The 20,150-nt window shown below is 36.5% G+C and overlaps 1 protein-coding gene across 1 annotated transcript in view; it reads left to right on the top strand.

Annotated features, from left to right (window-relative positions):
- Window positions 1–3,176: 3,176 nt before the first annotated feature.
- Window positions 3,177–20,150, top strand: part of PDE1A (phosphodiesterase 1A) — a gene marked incomplete at its 3' end in the record, with an annotated part of 35,471 nt that continues 18,497 nt past the window's right edge. The window contains exons 1-5 of the mRNA XM_008054389.2: window positions 3,177–3,434; window positions 6,889–7,071; window positions 13,406–13,472; window positions 15,725–15,841; window positions 16,715–16,855. Coding sequence (XP_008052580.1) covers window positions 3,430–3,434; window positions 6,889–7,071; window positions 13,406–13,472; window positions 15,725–15,841; window positions 16,715–16,855 — 513 coding nt within the window. The remainder of the gene's footprint in view (window positions 3,435–6,888; window positions 7,072–13,405; window positions 13,473–15,724; window positions 15,842–16,714; window positions 16,856–20,150) is intronic.

Raw genomic sequence — 20,150 nt, 5'->3', positions numbered from 1 at the left:
TGGTTTGGCGTGCGCGGGCTTTTCGGAGGACAAAGAAGAAGGCTTATATAAGATGATTGCTATTTTTAAAATGGCTCCCAACAATACATTAACCAAAACCCACAGAATATACAATGCAATGTGTGAGCCCTAATGTAAACTATGGACTTTAATAATAACAAATTAATATTGGCTCTTCAATTGAAATAAATGTACCACAGCAACACAAGGTGGCAATAATAGAAAATCTGAAGAGGTGGTGGTGGAGATGAGGTAGTATCCAGTCAATTTTTTCTATAAACCTAAAATTGCCTTGAAAAAATAAAGTTTTTTTTTTTTTTATAAAGAAGGTACCCAAGATCATGTAGCTCAGGCAGGGAGAGCAAAGTACAGAGTTCTCTAGAGAATGATGCTCATTCTAAAAAGGAGAAATCAGAAACTCTTTGTTCAGAGTAAAAAAGTAAGGTAGGCCGGCTTTCCCAGTTCACATGCTACAGCATCAGAGATGGTTGCATAAACGAATGAAGGGTTCCCAGGACATTTTTGCTCCTGTACTGTAGAACAGAGAACATCTTTAAGAAGCACACCTACAGCCACCCAATTCTGTCAGCTGAAGAGAAGGGAAATTTAAGCCAATTCTTGCACACATGAAACATCAGAACTCATACCCAGACTGACTTCTTGTCTTCTGCACACATTCTTCTGGTCCTTCCCTTCAGCCTTCTGATTCAGAAAGAAACTCCCTCGTACCAGGACAAACAATTCTCAAAAAGGAACCAACACAGAATCCATTCAAGAATACAGCAAGAACAATGGTGGAATGGGATAGGGAAAAGCAAATGACAAAAATCCATGCTGGAGGAGCATACAAATCTGTGAGCTTGGCCCAAAACTCAATAACTTAATGAAATCATCACTTCTGTAGAAAAAAATTTAAATAACTTAATACAAAGACACAAGAGCTCAAGAGATTAATAATACGATAATACAAGGAGGTGGAAAATGGGTACATCTAACTCAACAAACAAGAAGATGAGACTATTCAGTGGAGAAAGACACAATCAAGACCACAAAGTTTAAAAGAGAAATTACCGAAAACATAGCAAAGTGTTTTAGAAATGAAACACCTTTTTTTAACTGGAATTTTTATATTGACATATTTTAACTTTTATGTCCTATAAGTGGTTCCCCAAACCATTTTTAAACAAATTACACTATAAATATGACATAGACTTCAGCTGAAAAAGAATCACTTTATCCCCTAAAGAAATAAGCCTAAATTCAAACTCTGAAATTGATTTAGAATAAAGCAATTTAAATGTTAAAAAAATTAAGCAAAAACAGAATAAGGTCAAAGGCATTGTTTTTTTAAAAAGCTTTAGTGAAAAAACAACAGATATGGAAACCTGATAAAAGAGACCCTGGATAGACATCACCTATTTTTCCAAAGTTGAGAACAACCAAACACATGGAACAGAAAAAAATCATAGTTAAAATCTGAGAAAACATTAATATTCTCCATTAAGACCTGGAACCATGTGTGTACAGGGAAATGCTGCCCAACTCAATACCAATTAAGGCCTAGAAAAGTAATAACCCTCCAAAAAAAAGACCATTTTTTTTTACAATTGTGCTCAGTGAACAGCAGCTTCTTACCAGAGCATACAACATCATTCTTACAGCTTACTAGATTCTTCCCAAGCATGCACAACAGTCTTCAGAAACATAAATCATATTACACCCTGACTAAACTATTTCAATGACTTTCCATTGCAAATATGACAAAATCCTTCCAAGGCCTGATATTAACTGACTTTTCCTACGTTTGTCTCCTGTATGAATCACTCTCCCTCTCACTCAGCACACTCTGGTCACATATGACTTCCTTTCTGGTTCCTCAAATATGCCAATACTGATTGTGATCTGCCTCTGGACCTTTGCACGTGGCTCTTCCCTGACTGGAGTGTTCTTCCCCCACTCTTTTCTATATCTTACTCTTTCTCATTGCTCAGGTCTTAACTCTCATCTTTTCTAAAGTAGTGTTTCCTCTCATAATCAATCATTATATCATTTTCCTTATTTTCTTTTTAGTCTCTTTTAGAATGTTTCATGAGAGAGGACCATTCTCTCTTTTTCATTTTCTAACTATGTTGTAGGGTGATAATAATTGTATAATCCTTACACTGCATGATGTTTAGCTCTATAATGGCTAAAAAGGTATTTTAGTCTATTGCAAATAGGATTTTTACATCAGAAATGGAATTGATATGTTCTATTTAATAATTATTAACAGAAAGCTGAGCCTTTATCTTCTCTCCTATTTGTAGCACACTCTGGTTGTTACCACACAATGTTTGTGAATGATGATGGAAATATTCTCTTTTCTGAACCAATAGACATACAACACACACAAATACACACACATTTATTTTAAGGAATTGGCGATGAAATTGGTGATTATTGGGGCTGGCAAGTCTGAAATTTGCAAGGCAGACTGGCAGGCTGAAAATTCTGGAAGGAGTCAGTGTTGCAGTCTTAATTCTGAAAGCAGCCTGGAAGCAGGATTCCTCTTTGAGGGACCTCTGTCAATTTATCAAAACCTTCAGCTGATTGGATGAGGCCCACCCATATTTTGGATGGTAATCTGCTTTACTCAAAGTCTACTGATCTAAATGTTAATCACATATAAAAAATCCTTTCACAGTGACATCTAGTTTGGTATTTGACCAAACAACTGGCCACCATAGCCTATCCATCTTGACACATACAATTAAACATCACCGAGGTAGTCGCTGTTTTTTCAAGATTCCCCTTTTAAGTTATACAATAGCATATTGCATGCTTTCCTTTTAACATGTTTTCTTATTTCTGTCTCCACTAAATAACCCATATCATCCTCCCAGATATGATATGCTCTTTCCTTCTCAATAAATAACCTCATGTGTCATGACTAAGGAATGGCAACCTCCTGTGTACCACTTCTCCATGTAAACTGTCATTTTCATATGCTGATTTTGTCAGGTTGGATAATTCATCTTGGATAATTTATGAGTTTAGGACATACAGCCTAAAGTCATCAATGTCAAATTCACTGTGGAAGAATTGGCAACCACAGTCATGTGCCTGCCATTAGATTAGCTGACAAAACAAGGCCACGGTGGAATGCTGGGAGCACAGTGACATCACAGGATCACACCACAATGATTCCACTTGTCCTGCTCTGTGGTTGTATTTGATCACTGTATAAGAGATCATAGAAATGGCATAATCTAAAGTAGTGAGATTTTTCAAGCCATGTAGTTTAGTGACTTGTGAAATGGGCTAAGGAATCTAATTTCAAATGGGTAAAAAGAAAAAAATAACCCATTTTGCTTTAATTTTCTATGTCAGTGTTTTAAAGGTAAATCAGAATCATCCAAATTTTTTATTCGAAAGAAAGTTAAAAATAATATGGAGTAAGTATTAATCAGTTTTAGCACCCAACTCTGAATCTTTTAAAATCTTTTAAAATCTTCATATGTAGCTTTGTTACTCCAACACTTAAGTTATATTTTTAATAAGGTATATCATATATTTTCATGCTTAACTAATACCACGAAAAATTAAATATTAGCAAATGACTGTCTCCTACATGTTTCTAGATAACAGCAGCAAGTATGGGAAGTCATTTTTAAAATATGAAGGTTTACTTTTCTTTTTTTTTTGAGTTGGAGTCTCACTCTGTCACCCAGACTGGAGTGCAGTGGCCACTCCCGGCCACCGCAGCCACAACCTGCAGGGCTCCGGTGATCCTTCCGCCTCAGCCTTCCGAGTAGTTGGAACTACAGGCGCGCGCTACCACACCCAGCTCATTTTGATTTATTGTAGAGATGAGGTCTCACCAACTTGCCCAGGCGGGTCTCGAACCCGCGGGCTCAGGCAATCCACTCACCTCAGCCTCCCAAAGGCGCGGGATTACAGGCTGAGCCACCAAGCCCGGCTTATTTTTCTTTTTTAATACATTTTTTATTTTAAATATGTGAGGTACAATTCAGGGTTAGGTATACAATGTTCATTATGTAGGTACCCTGCAAAGTTGCTGCAAAGTTCATAATTTTGTCCTTCTTTACAGCTGTGTAATATTCCATCATGTATATATACCACATTTTTTTATCCAGTCCTTTTTTGATGGGCAGCACAGTTGGTTCCATGTTTTTGTTATTTTAAATAATGCTACAATAAACATGCACATACTGTAGGCATCTTTTTCATAGAGTGATTTGAGCTCCTCCGTGTATATTCCCAGTAGGGGACTGTAGAGTTGTAGGGGAGGTTGATTTTTAGATCTTTTAGGAATTGCCACACTGTTTTCCACAGAGGCTGTACTAGTTTACACTCCCACCAACAGTATAGAAGTGTTCCCTTTTCACTGCATCCTCTCCAACTTCTGTTGTTTTTTGAGTTTTTGATGATGACCATCCTGACTGGAGTTAGGTGGTAGCTCAGTGTAGTTTTAATTTGCATTTCTTAGATGATTAGTGAGACTGAGCATTTTTTCCTGTATCTGTTGGCTGCTCGTTTGTCTTATTTTGAGAAGTGTCTACTCATATCTTTTGTCTACTTTGTAATGGGGCTGTTTGGTTTTTTCTTTCAGCACACTTGAGTTCCTTGTAGATTCTAGATATTAGGCCTTTGTGAGATATACAGTTGACAAATATTTGTTCCCAGTCTGTGGGCTATCTCCTCACTCTCTCAGTGGTTTCTTTGGCTTTGCAGAAGCTTCTCAGTTTAATGAGGTCCCACTTGTCTATCTTATCTCTTATGGCATGAGCACTTGGGGTTTTGATCAGGAATTGGTTGCCGGTTCCAATTTCCATAATGGGGTCTCCTGCATTTTCTAAGGTTCTTTTAATTAGACGTTTTATGTTTAGGTCTTTGATTCATTTAGAGTTGATTTTTGTGTATGATGATAGGTAGAGGTCTTGTTTTAATTTTCTGCATGTGGGCAGCCAGTTTTCCCAGCACCATTTACTGAACAGGTTCTCCTCTCTCCAGTGGTTGACGGTGGAGGCCTTGTCGAAGTAGATTTACTTTTCTATGTATTACCTTTGAGTCTCTCTTTGGTCGTATTGGGTGCCTGGGGAGTCTCCTACCTTTTGCCCTTAATTTGTCTCTGCCTTTTTGAGATTGTGTATAACTTGTACCTGAAGCATTAGTACACAGAACCATCTCTGGCTACTTTCCCTCCAGTGACCCATAATCCTTAGGTCTCATTCTATGCAGATATTTACCAAAGCAAATGAAACCCAGGTGTCAAAGCTCGAGTATGCCAAAAAGGGCTCTGAGAGCTTTAATTGGTGCATTGACAAGGAAAGAACTGAGTTGAACCACAGGCAGAGCTGGGTTGTATTCTTCCTGAAGACAGAGCTCACCTGCTCTACAAAACTATGTTAATATTTGGTGGGAGCCAGGCTCGGTGGCTCAGCCTGTAATCTGCACCTTGGGAGGCTGAGGTGAGTGGATTGCCTGAGCCCGCGGGTTCGAGACCAACCTGGGCAAGTGAGACCTCATCTCTCCAATAAATCAAAAAAGGACCCGTGCATGGTAGTGCATGCCTGTAATTGCAGCTACTTGGAAGGTTGAGGTGGAAGGATCACCAGAGCCCAGCAGGTCGAGGCTGCGGTGGCTGGGAGCGGCCACTGCACTCCAGCCTGGTGACAGTGTGAGACTCCAACTCAAAAAGAAAAAAAAAATATTTGGTATGAAGCCTTTCACAGTATCTTGCCAGTTCAGATCCTTAGGAAGTTCTTGATTACTGAAGCTGACCAGACTAAAAATAAGGATGTTTCCTTAGTTCCCTCGTCAGTGGCAGCTATTATTACTGGTCAGCGCTGTCTACTTCATCGACCTGGAGTTTATACAGGAGTGTGTGGCAATGGTTTCAGTGATTGTTTCCACCTCACTTGCTCAGATAAGTTCCTTGGCCAGCAGTTCTAAACTCATCAGATCTCCACCCTCAAGACAGCATTCATTGTGCATTGGAAGTGTTTCTTCCACTTAGGATGGCTGGTTCATCTGAAATGAACTTTCAAAATAAACCATTTATTTTCATTCTTTTTTTCAGCAATTACAGTTTCAATCCCTCTTTTGTCTTTCCACCTTTCCACTCCAGTGGCTTCCTTGATTAGGAATTCAAGGAATTTAAGGAATTCTGTTTATGAATTCTTTTCCCTATTTTTTTTTTTTTTTTTTGAGTTGGAGTCTCACTCTGTCGCCCAGACTGGAGTGCAGTGGCCGCTCCCGGCCACCACAGCCTCGACCTGCTGGGCGCCGGCGATCCTTTCGCCTCAGCCTTCTATTTTTTTAAATGTTTTTAAGTTTTAAATCTCGCGTTCATTTTTGAGAATTTTTTTAAAAATTTCCGTCACTGAAGCAAGGAGTATTTGATGGGACCTAGAAACAGTCAAATCACTGTAGTTTCCAATGTAAAACACATGTGAATTCAACCCAATTTTACGTTGTTTCAACCCTATATTCATTATTAGAAAATATATATTAATGATATGAACAATTGAGATGTCTAGACTGGTATAATTGTATTGAAATGTTTGGGAAGCTGCAAATGCTTAAGTCTATTTGTTCTTCCTTTCAGAAAATGATAAATTTGAGAAATTAAGAGCTTCCCAAATGTTAACACACTATATGTTTTATTTCTTTAAATAGTTCATATTAAGAAATGATCTGAGAGTGAGTTGCTGTATTTTATTATTGATTGATTGATTTATACACTTCAAGGGAGCAGTGGACAGGGCAGTGGTAGAAAAGCTGTCTGCTGATTTGCTATATTTGAAATTCCATTGCAATGATGTTTCCTTGTTAATAGTTTTTCTTCCCTTTTTTCTAATGCTTAGTTTGTGTACATTTTTGTAGAAGACTGCTGGATACCGAAGATGAACTTAGTGACATTCAGACTGACTCAGTCCCATCAGAAGTTCGGGACTGGTTGGCTTCTACCTTTACACGAAAAATGGGGATGACAAAAAAGAAACCTGAGGAAAAACCAAAATTTCGGAGCATTGTACATGCTGTTCAGGCTGGAATTTTTGTAGAAAGGTAAGTGAATTTTTTGGTATATCAAGACAAAATTTGAAAAGCAGCAAGAGTGTTCACTATTTCAAAGTTGTGACGGGCCTATGTTTTACTAATTAAGGACAATTGCAATCATAACTAGAATGGACAAATTTTAGACTTTATAATTAACTTTCCTGTAACAAAAATACCTAGTCCTGGATGCATTATTTTCATTCATTTTAAGTTGACATGAAGACTGAAAGCTAAGGCTTTTGAATGGCAATTATCAAATGAAACTTTGTGAATAACTGTTTAAAAACAATTCTAAAACATTCATGTGTTACACAATTAATTTTACCGGAATGAAATGTAACATCTTATAAAGTACATTCCACACTGGATAACAATCTATATATTAGAATCAAGCAGGTCTTTCTCTGTTCTAAAGATAAAAGGCCATCCTCTTCTCCCCACTTTCCATTTAGAGAGAAAATCCCTCTCATGTTCACTCTTGAAGAGTTTTTTTCAAAATATCTGTGTCACTGAAACAAGGGGTATTTATCTAATGGCCCCTAGAAACACCTAGTCAAATCATAAAGTTTCCAATATGAAATACATATAAATATGACCTAACCTTACGTTCTTTTAACTCTTAAGAACACAGTTTATTTTTCTGTCTGGAAGCAAGGTATTTCAGAACCATTACTACAAAAAGACCCAAAATAAACACATTATATCTGACAAAATTGAAAAGTAATTACCATAAATCACTCAGGTTAAAAAATTATATTAAATTACATATAAAATGATTATTTTAATATTTTAGAAACTAAAGAAATTGAGGAACAGAGAAACTTTGTTTTGTCAATGTACTTAAAATTAAATTGAAGAGCCGGGCTCGGTGGCTCAGTCTGTAATCCCGCGCCTTTGGGAGGCTGAGGTGAGTGGATTGCCTGAGCCCGTGGGTTCGAGACCCACCAGGGCAGCGAGACCTCATCTCTACAATAAATCAAAAAATCAGCTGGGCGTGGGAGCGCATGCCTGTAATTCCGGCTACTCGGAAGGCTGAGGAGGAAGGATCGCCGGAGCCCAGCAGGTTGAGGCTGCGGTGGCTGGGAGCGGCCACTGCACTCCAGTCTGGGCGACCGAGTGAGACTCCAACTCAAAAAAAAAAAAAAAAAAATTAAATTGAAGAGAAATCACATTTTTAATCATCTAATAGCTTAAGCTTTATTTTCCTATGCTACAAGAACAATGGAGAGCAAACTTGGGATTCTAAAAATGTAAATGAGAATGTATTGCAAGAAATATGCCATGAAATTTAAAGATTATTAAATATACTATGCAATTTAAAGATAATTTTCCACAGCAACAAATTAAAAATATCTAAAAAATACAAGTATATTGAAAAATCTATGCAAAAATCACAGTTAAAACATGGGCATATATTTGATTTGCTAAAGGAATATATATTTTGTCTTTTTTACTTAAAAAATACAGAACTTGGAAAACTGAAAAAAGTAAATTATAGATAAAAATCAACTGAATTTTTTTTTTTCATTCAAGAGAAAGTTAAGAATTCTGGCCAGGTATGGTAGCTAAAGTCTGTAATCCCAGCACTTTGGGAGGCTTAGGTGAGGGGATTGCCTGAGCCCACAGGTTTGAGAATAGCCTGGGCAACTTGGCGAGACCTCGTTTCTACAATAAATCAAAAAATTAGCCCGGGTTAGTAGTGCGCGCCTGCAGTTCCAGCTACTTGAAAGACTGAGGCAAAAGGATTGCCGGAGTTCAGTAGGTCGATGCTGGGGTGGCCATGAGCATGCCACTGCATTCCAGCCTGGGTGACTGAGTAAGACACTAAAAAAAGAAAAAAGGAATTCTATAAAATATATAACTATCCTAAATTTCCTTCTTTCATATGTTACATAAACAATTTTTATTGAATAGCCTATGGCAATATCAAAATGTACCTAAGGTAACTACATTGGCAAGCAGTCTTGAAGAAATCAATGTGCTAAGAACACATGAAGATGAAATCCTTTTATCACTGTTGAGTTCCCATTAGTAAGTGCATAAAAATAGTAAGACGTATTTATTGTGAATTTTTAAAAATAATCATCTTCAATCCTGAAAATTGGAAGTCTTCTTAAAGTCTTGTTGCTTCTCCCCTCAAACCTTCCCTTCCAAGCTTCAGTACCTGAGCATATCCTGGCAGTGACTTACCCAGAAGTATCCTGAACCTACTCACTTCTTCATCCCCCTCCTGCAACCACAGTCTAAGCTTCCGTTATTCTCCCCCCATGTGATAGTGGTTTTTTAACTGGGTTCTTCTCTTCCTCACTTGCCCTGACCAAGCAAGTCATTCAGCAGTGATTTATTTTATTTTATTTATTTTTATGTTTATTTTATTTTATTTTATTTGCTAGAGTCTCACTCTAGTCACTCAGGCTGGAGTGCAGTGGCATGCTCATGGCCACCGCAGCCTCGACCTGCTGGACTTAGGCGATCCTTCCGCCTCAGTCTTCCATGTAGCCGGAACTGCAGACCCACGTCACCACGCCTGGCTAGTTTTTGTGATTCGTTGTAGACCCGAGGTCTCACCAAGTTGCCCAGGCTGGTCTTGAATCCCCAGCCTCTGGCAATCCTCTCGTCTCGGCCTCCCAAAGTGCCGTGATAACAGGCTGAGCCACCGTGCCTGGCCTGCAGTGATATTTTAAAATATAAATTAGTTCCTGTCACGCTTTTTTTAATATACACTTAAAAAATTTTTTTTTACATTGAAGTAGAGATGGGGTTTCACTATGTCACCCAGGCTAGTCTCAAATTCCAGGACTCAAGAAATCCTCCCACCTCAGCCTCCCAAAGTACTGGGATTACAAGCGTGAGCCACCCTACCTGGCCAGATCCTGTCACTCCTAAACTTAAAACCATCTGATAGTTTCCTCTTTCATTTGATAATCAAGCCTTGCCTGATTAGGCTCCCTTTTACTTTCTAGTTTCATCTAATGCTATCTTTCTCTTTGACAGAACGTCTAGACCAGTCTGATTTCAATTCCAGGAACATTTAAAAATTCTTTCCTGTCTTGGAGCCATTAATCCTGCTAGTCTCTCTGTCAGGAATGCCTCTCTGCACCCTTCAACCTGGCTGAATGTTCCCTTTTACCTTTCCAGAGGCCTTCCCTGATCACTTCGATAGTTCCTCACTATCAAAGCCTCAACCAGCGATTTACCTCATAGCACGTGTCCCTGTTTGTAATCATATATTCTTATTTTCTATTTTTCTTCACCCCACAGAAAAAGCTCTGAGAAGCAGCAACTATATTTTCCTTGCCCTCCACTAGTCTGTTGCCTAGCACAGTGCCTGATATAAGATAGTACTTTTTAAAAGTTTTTGAATGATACTTTATAATTATGGTAAAAGTTTACAAAGTAATCCACCATATTTCCCGTTGGACTTTTACTACCTGTAGGAACCCAGAAAATTCATTATTTCTTTTCAGAAACGTATAAGTTGTGAGCCGGGTGCGGTGGCTCAACCTTATAATCCTAGCACTTTAGGAGGCCAAGGCAAGAGGATTGCCTGAGCCTGGGGGTTCGAGACTAGCCTGGGCAACTTGGTGAGACCTTGTCTTTACAATAAATAAAAAAATTAGCTGGGCATGGTAGCGCACACCTGGAGTTCTGGCTGAAGCAGTAGAATCACTGGAGCCCAGCAGATTGACACTGGCATGGCCGTATGCCACTGCACTCCTGCCTGGGTGACAGAGTAAGACTCCAAATCAAAAAAAGAAAATAGATTACCTGTTTACTTAAGTGTGAAGAAACCATATTAAGGTTTCCCTCACACTCATTCTGATTCCAAGATGAATCATGTTAATTTTCTGTTTTAATTTTTTTATTCCATTTTAAGTTCTATTCCTGATTATAGAATTAGAAAAGTATGATCATAGGAAAGTTTCTCTATCTCTTTGGAAGGGTAATCCTCTTTGACTCTCTTTACATTCCACATAATGAGAAATTGCATTGATGTTCATTTGTCAACCTACTCCAAGTCTAAGAAAGCCAACAGAGTTCCCACTGAGTCCAGGAAGCTCTAAAGGATGTCAGAGTTGGAACCAATGGATTGGCTGCAGAGCAATGAGAATAGTTACAGTAATAACAATGATGGCTTTCTTGTGTTGAGTACCTATTATATTATGCCAGGCATTTACATCATTTAAGCTCACAAGAAGCTTATAATTATTCTCATTTTACAAATGAGTGACATTAAATAGTTTCCCAAAGGTCACACAGCTAACTTGTGACTCAAAACATGTGTTCTTTCTGTTACCTCATGCTGCCCTTCTGTGCCGTGAAGTGAAACTGATTTAATGTTACTTAGCACTTTAAAATTTCTATTTCCCGATTGACTTTTATATTGACCTTTTTCTCTGCTTGTAGCCTTTTCATTTTCCTCCACACTTCCACGTTTTTAGTAATAATGACTAGAAAAAGAGACTTAAAATAGTGTTTGCTCCCCCACACACAAAAAGACCCTCAAAACTAAGTATTATTGCTGACAGTAATTATTTTCTAGATCTTTTGGATTATGATTAGTAGTTTCCTTCTTCTACATGATTAGAATAATCATGCCAATCTCACTAGAGTAATTAATATAAGTATTTTAGTTATAAGCTGTTCTGAAATATTTCAATAGAGATAGAGAATGAAGATAATTTTTTATTATACCTGATCACCTACATCCAAGAAGTGATTTATGGTCATTTACAATAAACTTAAAATGGAAGCATGAAGGTAAAGTAACAACGTCTCTAGAATAAAATGTAAAGATACTTTATTAAGCAAGCCTAGGCTAGAGATATAATTACAGTATTTTCTCTCTGACCTTCCAAGTCAAGATTAAAAAGGAAAACATGATGAATTGACTTGCATTATCTTTTAAAAATGATGATTTTTAGATAGAAACATAGTAGTGTGTACCATGAATTTTTAATATAAGGCACGTTGAATCAAAAAGGTCAGTATCTTTCATAGTGGCTTTATAAAAGACAGAATATTATCTACACTACTGTTTGTTATATTGACCATTATATTTAATCATATTTCATTAAATTGCAATATATTTAATTAAATTACAGTATTGTCCAGGCTGAAGGGAGAAGTTATAGTGATAGAATCGAGGAATGCAGCTTGTTAACTAACTTCATATGAGAATTAAGGGGCATGATGAATAATCAGATGAATTTGCTCTTCCCAGAACTTTGTGGAGGAAATTTGGATATTTCAGAGTCCCAAATAGTAGCCTAGTGCTATTCTTACACATCAGCATACCACACTGATGCTATTCTTGCATTAACTCATGGAGGGAATTCTTATTTTTGATTTTATGTCATTTTGGTTGCTCATCAGAAGTTGAAAAAAATCAAACAAATTACTGATTAATAAAAAATACTTGTGTTATTGATACTGCTATGGAAATGGAAAGAAATTGTTTTCTTTTTGAATAACCTTTCTTAAATAATATTGAATGATGATTAGAACAAATAAGCAATTTTTGTTAGTATGAGTGACCCCAATATTATTAACTAGAAAAAAAGACTGTGTAAATTCTGATGATACTACATATTTCCTCCCATAATATCCATTTTAAAAAAATACTAAGGAAATATTTTAATGGCATTTATCTTTCAGATTAAAAATTTTGGCACATCAGTGGGCACAAAACAAAAATATTCTGCTGTCATGGATAAAGCAACATGTTAGAAAGTGTTGTTGCATGTTCAAAATATCCATCTCTTAGTATGATGAAGTTCAGGAAAATATATCTTTTTTTTTTTTTGAGTTGGAGTCTCACTCTGTCGCCCAGGCTGGAGTGCAGTGGCACACTCATGGCCACCCCAGTGTTGACTTGCTGGGCTCAAGCAATCCTTCTGCCTCAGCCTTCCAAGTAGCTGGAACCACAGGTGCTTGCTACCATGCCTGACTAACTTTTTGATTTATTGTAGAGATGAGGTCTCACCAAGTTGCTCAGGCTGGTCTTGAACCCCCTGGGCTCAAGAAATCCTCTTACCTTGGCCTCCCAAAATGCTGGGATCACAGGCTTGAGCCACCATTCCCGGTCCAGGGAAATATATGGAGACTAAAATCACATTAACTTTACAGCATAGTTGTGAAGATATATTACTATTAACCTCTGTCACGTTAAAGATGCTTCATAAATGGTGGCTGTAGTTATCACTGCTGCCACAAATGGATTCTTTAACGAAAGAAAAAAGGTGAACATGTCAAAAGTAAAATTGTCCCTTATATTTGAGAAATAGCTGAAACATTTGAGCAAATGATATTTATATTTAAACTTATTTTTGTCTTTTTTTAGGATGTACAGAAAAACATATCACATGGTTGGTTTGGCATATCCAGCAGCTGTTATAGTAACATTAAAGGTGAAATAATTTCATTTATTTTCATGTGTAGTCATTTTTTTAAAAAATCACTTTAAAGTGGCTGGGAGAAAATGAGAATAGGTCTTTACTAGAACCTACATATGGAATATAAAAAACATTGTAACCATTTACAAAGTGTATTGTGTTCTGAATCATGACTCATTATTGACATAAATGATGATAGATTTACACAAACTATATCCACACATATGTATATAGAACATGTGTGCATGTGTGACTTTTTCTTTATGCTTTATTTAGGTGGAATTTGTATTCCATTTTGAAACGGCACTAGTATTTGTCAGAATATATGTATTCTGTTATGAATATATTATGGAAGAGTTAAATGCTTTATACAAATATGGGTTAGTCAACTATATTCAAAAGACAAAACTTATATAGAAGAAAATAATTTTAAATGTTTGGTCTGTAAAAATATAAGATAAAATTTTAAGAACTGTATCTCTTTTTTCTCTGAACTTTTCTGTGACTACACTCTTCTAAGACCCAATTCTAAATACTACCTGTGGTAGAAATAGCTAGAGTGGCAACTCAGAAATAAGATGTTAGTTTACTTACTTGCTTAAAAGCCAGTTAACAAAATATTTTAGTCTGAGAGAATGTAATAATTTTTCTAAAATATAGGATAGTAAAAGCATATGAACTACCAGATTGAGGTAGAAAATGTTACCAAGTAAAGAATGCTTTAATTCAATAATTCTTTTCTGAGCAAACCTCTTGTCTTGTTTGTTCTCAAGCTGATGATGTGAAAGCCAGGCATCTGCAGTAGCTTAATAATATAAATCATCACTGTTTATAAAGATTCCCAAGAAGTGGAGAATTAACCTTTTACTCAGTGGGAACTCGCACGTTGAAACTGTAACATAAACAGCAACCTTCTAAGAGTCTGAACTAACTCTTCATTGTTAGCTTTGGAGTTTGATAAAAAAACCTGTCGCCCTCCTTTGAGATTTACTGATGGTAAAATGCCTTCTAACAGAACCTTTCAAGATTCTTAATTTCCAAAGAGATAAAGCAAGTATTTGAAAATCAGATTAAGGCCAAATGCAAATTTAGCAATGGCATACAAGCAAACCAAAAAATATCATTAGGGTTTGTTTCCAAGTGATTCAAAATACCATTTGAAGCTGTTACTATTATTTTTCAAAGTAAGTATTTTTAAAAGAGACCAAATACTTTTTATTGGATTTTCAGTTTAGTTTTAACATGTTACAGCACATAGAATTGGCCTCCATAAAAATGTGTTAAATGAATAAAATTCTAAACAGTAACCGACTCAGATTCAAATTTAGTATATAGCTTTACGGTTGCCCACTTACTGTTCAATACTGAATCTGCCATGTGTGTGTAAATGCTAGGCCTTTTGCTAGCAGCTTCTGATCGCCTTTAGAACTGACTACTATGCTTCTTTAAATTATTTAAGCAAAATATTGAGTAGCTGGAGGGGCTTAACATCCCTGTCCACTGTACTCTCTCCCTGCTAGGGAGCACTTTCCTGGTTCCCAACAGGTCTAAGGTCTACCTGCTTTCCCAGGGAATTGCATGAAGTGCCCAAATTGCTGTCCTCCTCCTCAATCAAAAGGTCCACTCCCTTTTCCTCACCACCTGTCCCTGGAGGAGAGCATAAATGATCCTCACCATCCATCCCTGGAGGGAAGTATAAATGAGTCAGCCAAGGATAGAGTGAGTAATAATAGTTAAAAAGTAGTGCATAATAAAATACATTTCAATAATAAGAGGTAGTATATACTCCACTTCTCTATGATATTTGCATCTTAAAAGAGCATAGATATCAAAGCTCTAAGCCAAATTACAAATCCCTTTGGTGAAATTTTAAGCAATGTAGCAGGTAGGTGAGTGAGAAAGTGAAATTGGAATTACTTCCCTTTGTCCCTCAATTGACATCACCCATATAACCAGCAATTCTACCCTAAAATTAGGTCCACTCTGGGAAAATGATTTATGGCAGGAAGTTTATTATATCAGTTTAATAATCTCGGGATTCAAGGAAAGATCTTGGTGCTATATTAAGCATTATGGCCTCAGTTTTGTGGACCCATGGCTACTAAGTAGCCTTGTCATATCAGACTCTGGTAAAGTGTAGTTTGACATGCTAAGTTGAAATATGACATGCAAAATGTAAAGTGATGATTTTAAAGTTTTTTTTTTCATAGAAAGAAACAAAACTATATGATATTGCCACCTAAAATATTTACTCCTTTTTTCTACAGGATGTTGATAAATGGTCTTTTGATGTGTTTGCCCTAAATGAAGCAAGTGGAGAGCATAGTCTGAAGTTTATGATTTATGAACTATTTACCCGATATGATCTTATCAACCGTTTCAAGGTCAGAAACATGGAACAAAAGTGAAAGCTCTTAGGACTGGTTATTTGAATAAGAATGAAAATGCAGAACACCGAATCATTGAGCTATTCATTTTAGGATGTTTCTAGTTAGTAGTGACAGAAATTAAGGGGACAAGTATACCCCAAGATAGAACCATTCTCCACCCCTCACCCACATATCTATAGATTCTACCCGGGACCATGAGGCCTCTGTCCAACAAGATACCTACGTCTCTGACTTATTTACAGAACATTCATTAGAGATAGGAAACTATGTCTTAAAGAAATATGATCGATCACCAGTAATTCTAAAACACAGAATGAATCTTTATTGGCAGCTTTTCTTAAACTGGAATAAAGGAACATCTAATTAACTTTATCTAGTTCCACCCAAGCAACAGATTTGATCCAGACTTCTGAGCATCTGAAACTTGTTACTTTCACCATTTCTTGCAGAATCACAGCATTTTTAGAGCTGTGAAATACTGGGAGGCCATCTTCTTTAACCCCTTTGTACTACACAGATAGAAAAATCAGACTTCACTAATTAAATTAAATGAAGTTAATTAAATTTTACCTTTTTAAGAGGTATCATTTTTACTTGACTCTGAAGGATATCAAAACTGAAAGACTCTAGGATGTAAGACTGTTATTTCATCTATTTTAGTTAAATTTTGGGAAATTATAATCCTTCTTCTCAGGATTGGAAAGCAGCATATTAATGAAGTGGTTTTTCAGAAGAATTCATGTTTGACATAAAGAAACTACTGCCTATGTCTGAGCCACTAATATATTCCACCCCAAACTTTGTGTTCATGTTGATTTAATGTCCTTCTTTTGGTCAAAATGTAATCCTAACTATTACTCTCCACAGATTCCTGTTTCTTGCCTAATTGCCTTTGCAGAAGCTTTAGAAGTTGGTTATAGCAAGTACAAAAATCCATATCATAATTTGATTCATGCAGCTGATGTCACTCAAACTGTGCATTACATAATGCTTCATACAGGTATCATGGTAAGAAAGTCTTTTTATCTAAAGTTTGTTAGTTTAGAAGCATCAACATGCATTCCCCTAAGTTTCTATTATCTTTTTAAAGCCCATGGAAGTATTATATGTAATAATTTTTAAGAATTTTGAGAATTATGAGTTATTTATAATATACATTTAAAAAAAATTAAGCCCAGTGCAGTGATTCATGAATTTCTGTAGTCCCAAGCTACTTCAGAGGCTGAAGTGGGAGGACCGCCTGAGTCCAGGAGGTCAAGGCTGGAGTGAGCCATAATCATGCCACTGCACTCCAACCTGGGTGACAGAGTGAGACCAGAACTCAAAAAAGAAAAAAAAAAAGTCCTAAAAAAAGATACCCAGAGGCAAACCAAAAGATATTCATTTTTCAAAATTGAGACTAGAGAACATTTTTGCTTGTAAATTCCTTTTTCAATAGAAACAATTAAAAAAAGTGATGAGAGAAAATGTCTTTGGAATAAAAGTTACAGCGCTCTTCCCTCCCTCACTGTGTTCTCCTAAACTGATATAAAAGAAGTTCTTCTAAACTTCCCTTTCTCTTGTTCTGCTAATCACAATCAAATCCCATAAAGGATTTGGGGAAATTATGTGAAGTTTTCCAAATTCTCCTTTTTTGCATCTGAATGAACCAATGAATGAGTGTATAAGTGATTCAGCAATGCAAAACCTGGATAACAGTGAGTATATGACAGGAACTTTGAGAAAACCAGGAACTTCTATATGTCACAGAGCTCAGGGTAACTTCCAGAAGGTGAAAAGTGAGGAGCAGCCTTTCCTTCTGAAGGTACCAGACTGAGAAGGGTTCAAAGGGGTGTGTGAGATTTCCAAGTCCCAGAACCTGCTTTAATTATGAAGTGCAATAAGAAAATATATGACATTTCTGGCTTAGAGGTAAACAGAATTCATCATTTAAAAATATGTTTCTGTATAAATACCTTTTCTAGCACTTGCCACAAGTGTAAAGGAGACTAAATAAAAGTCTCCTATTTCAACTTTAGAACCTCTAGCCTGATGTTGAAGATAGAGGATATTATATTAGTGGGTAAATAGATAAATTCAAATTCACAATGTGACTTTACCATCAGACTTACAAGAAAGACTGTTGTAGGACCTAACATGTCATTCCAACTGCTCTCGAAGAGGGAAATCTGGCCCTACTAGCATGACTCCTAGAAAGTTAAAGTTGTTAGCAAAGACCATATAGCCACTTTTGAGAAGGTCATGACTTACCAAACAGAAATAAAACTGCCCTTTACTTTAGCAGATTTGACTTGGAAATTTGTTTCTGATTTTATTCATCTGTTAGCAAAAATGTGTCGATGGGCTCCTCTCTCACCCATCAGTTTGGCCATTACAAAAATAGCCCAGTGTTAGACCTTTAGCATTGTCCAGGAACCAGAAAATACAATTTAAATGGGGATAATGAGAAATTTTACAATAAACTGTGAGAGTCAAAATAAATTTATGAATGTATTGAGTTTTTTTGTCAAGACCAAGATACACTGCCATGCCTGACAGTTTTGGGAAAGTTATTTTAACAAGTTTTCTCTACATGAAAAGTAATGGTAGGTGACTATTAATTTTCATGCATATAAATGTGTTGGTTCAAAATTTAAAAAGCATGATAGAAATATTTGTTTAGCTAAAATTCTACAGTCCTTTCTCAGCCCTCAGATTTGATATGGAGGAGACTGAATCACTACTTGGGTGTTCTAGCTGATGCCCTGCTATTTCAGGGTGGTCTTATCAGTGTGACATTTTTGGAGCACTCCAGAGGAGACCAGCACTGTCAGGCGACTAATGCATCCTGTCATCTGCAAGATGTTTTAAGGACCATGGCTTGAAAGGGATTGTGATGAAGCCATTGTGCTGTTTGTTAATGTCATAAGGGACAGCATCAAGTCAGGAAGTAGACAATGCAGAGGAAAGTTGATACTAGTACACACTCTTGTCTCCCTCTCTCTCTTGATTAACTTATAACTCTGTGTCACAGTGACAGTGATGTGCAGTAACTCAGTCCATTTTCTAAAGAGCAAATGCTTTATAGAGTGCTGCCAAATATTTCTTTGAATATGAAATCACCCAAGGGTCTTGGCTAGAGAACAACTGCATTTGAGGGCTTCTGGCACTGTGTTATCTCTAATACTAAGAGTAGAAGAAAGAGAGATAAGTCAAAATCTATTTCCTTTTTTGTGGTCCACTGACTACACACAGAAATAGTCTGTCACACTTTGGAATGAGTAAATCTTTCTCTGATCAATCTACAGAAAACTTGGCACCATGTCTCTATTCTAAAAACGATGTGGAAATACTGCTCTTATCAACAGCTTTCCATGCAACACTATTTTGAAGAGTAGATAGACGGTAGGCTTGGGAAGCAGTCAGATATAGGTTTGAAACCATATTCCCCACTTCTTAATTCGCTAGCTCTCTGCCTGGTCTCTTTATCACTAAAATGTAGTTAATAATACCAACCACCTTATAGAATGGCAATGAGGAGTCAATAAAATCACATTTGTAAAGCATCTATCCTATGCCAAAAGCATAATAACACAGAGACTAATGCTAATTAGTTAGTTATTATAATATAACAATTTTCTACACTGGTAGAATGGTATAGAACTTCTATATTGATATATCTTAAACCACTTTAACCTATTCAAAGGATAGAGAAAAAAATGTGTCCAACCCTATCATTTCAGGCTAAAAGAGTTATTAATTATGCACTTTTAGGTACACCAGAAACTAAGATGTCAATGTGATTTTCTGACTTGAAATTCTCCCTACCTTATATATATAGGACACATATAACATGGTGCCAAAAAAGGTATACACATTTTAATGCATTACTTTTAGTTCCCTGTAATCAGAAGTGCCTGGAAGCTTGCAACTTCTTGTGATTGCAGAAGTCAAATGTGACTTATATTCATCTTTTGTTATTGGTATATATTATTACAATTTTAATAGTCTTCTTTCCTTAAAATTTGTATACAGTTTTGGCACCCTCTATACTTTGTTACACAGATATCCATGCATGAACACACACACACACACACACACACACCCACACACCCCACACGCCCCAAGTAATCCAGATATGAAAATTATATTATATGAGACACACAAAAACCAGAATTTATTTATGAAAAATTGTGTATTTACTCTTATATGATTAAACTTTAGTCACCTTCAAAGTACTCTCCATTTGATGCAATACACCTATCAAGATGCTTTTTCCTCTGTTCAGAACAGTTTTTGAACTCATCAATTTTGATGCCTTTTA

Source organism: Carlito syrichta, unplaced genomic scaffold, assembly GCF_000164805.1.
Source record: "Carlito syrichta isolate Samal-C Ts95f unplaced genomic scaffold, Tarsius_syrichta-2.0.1 Scaffold289924, whole genome shotgun sequence".
NCBI lineage: Eukaryota > Metazoa > Chordata > Mammalia > Primates > Tarsiidae > Carlito > Carlito syrichta.
The sequence above is the reverse complement of the archived record's forward strand: the minus strand, read 5'-3'. Positions and strand labels throughout refer to the sequence as shown.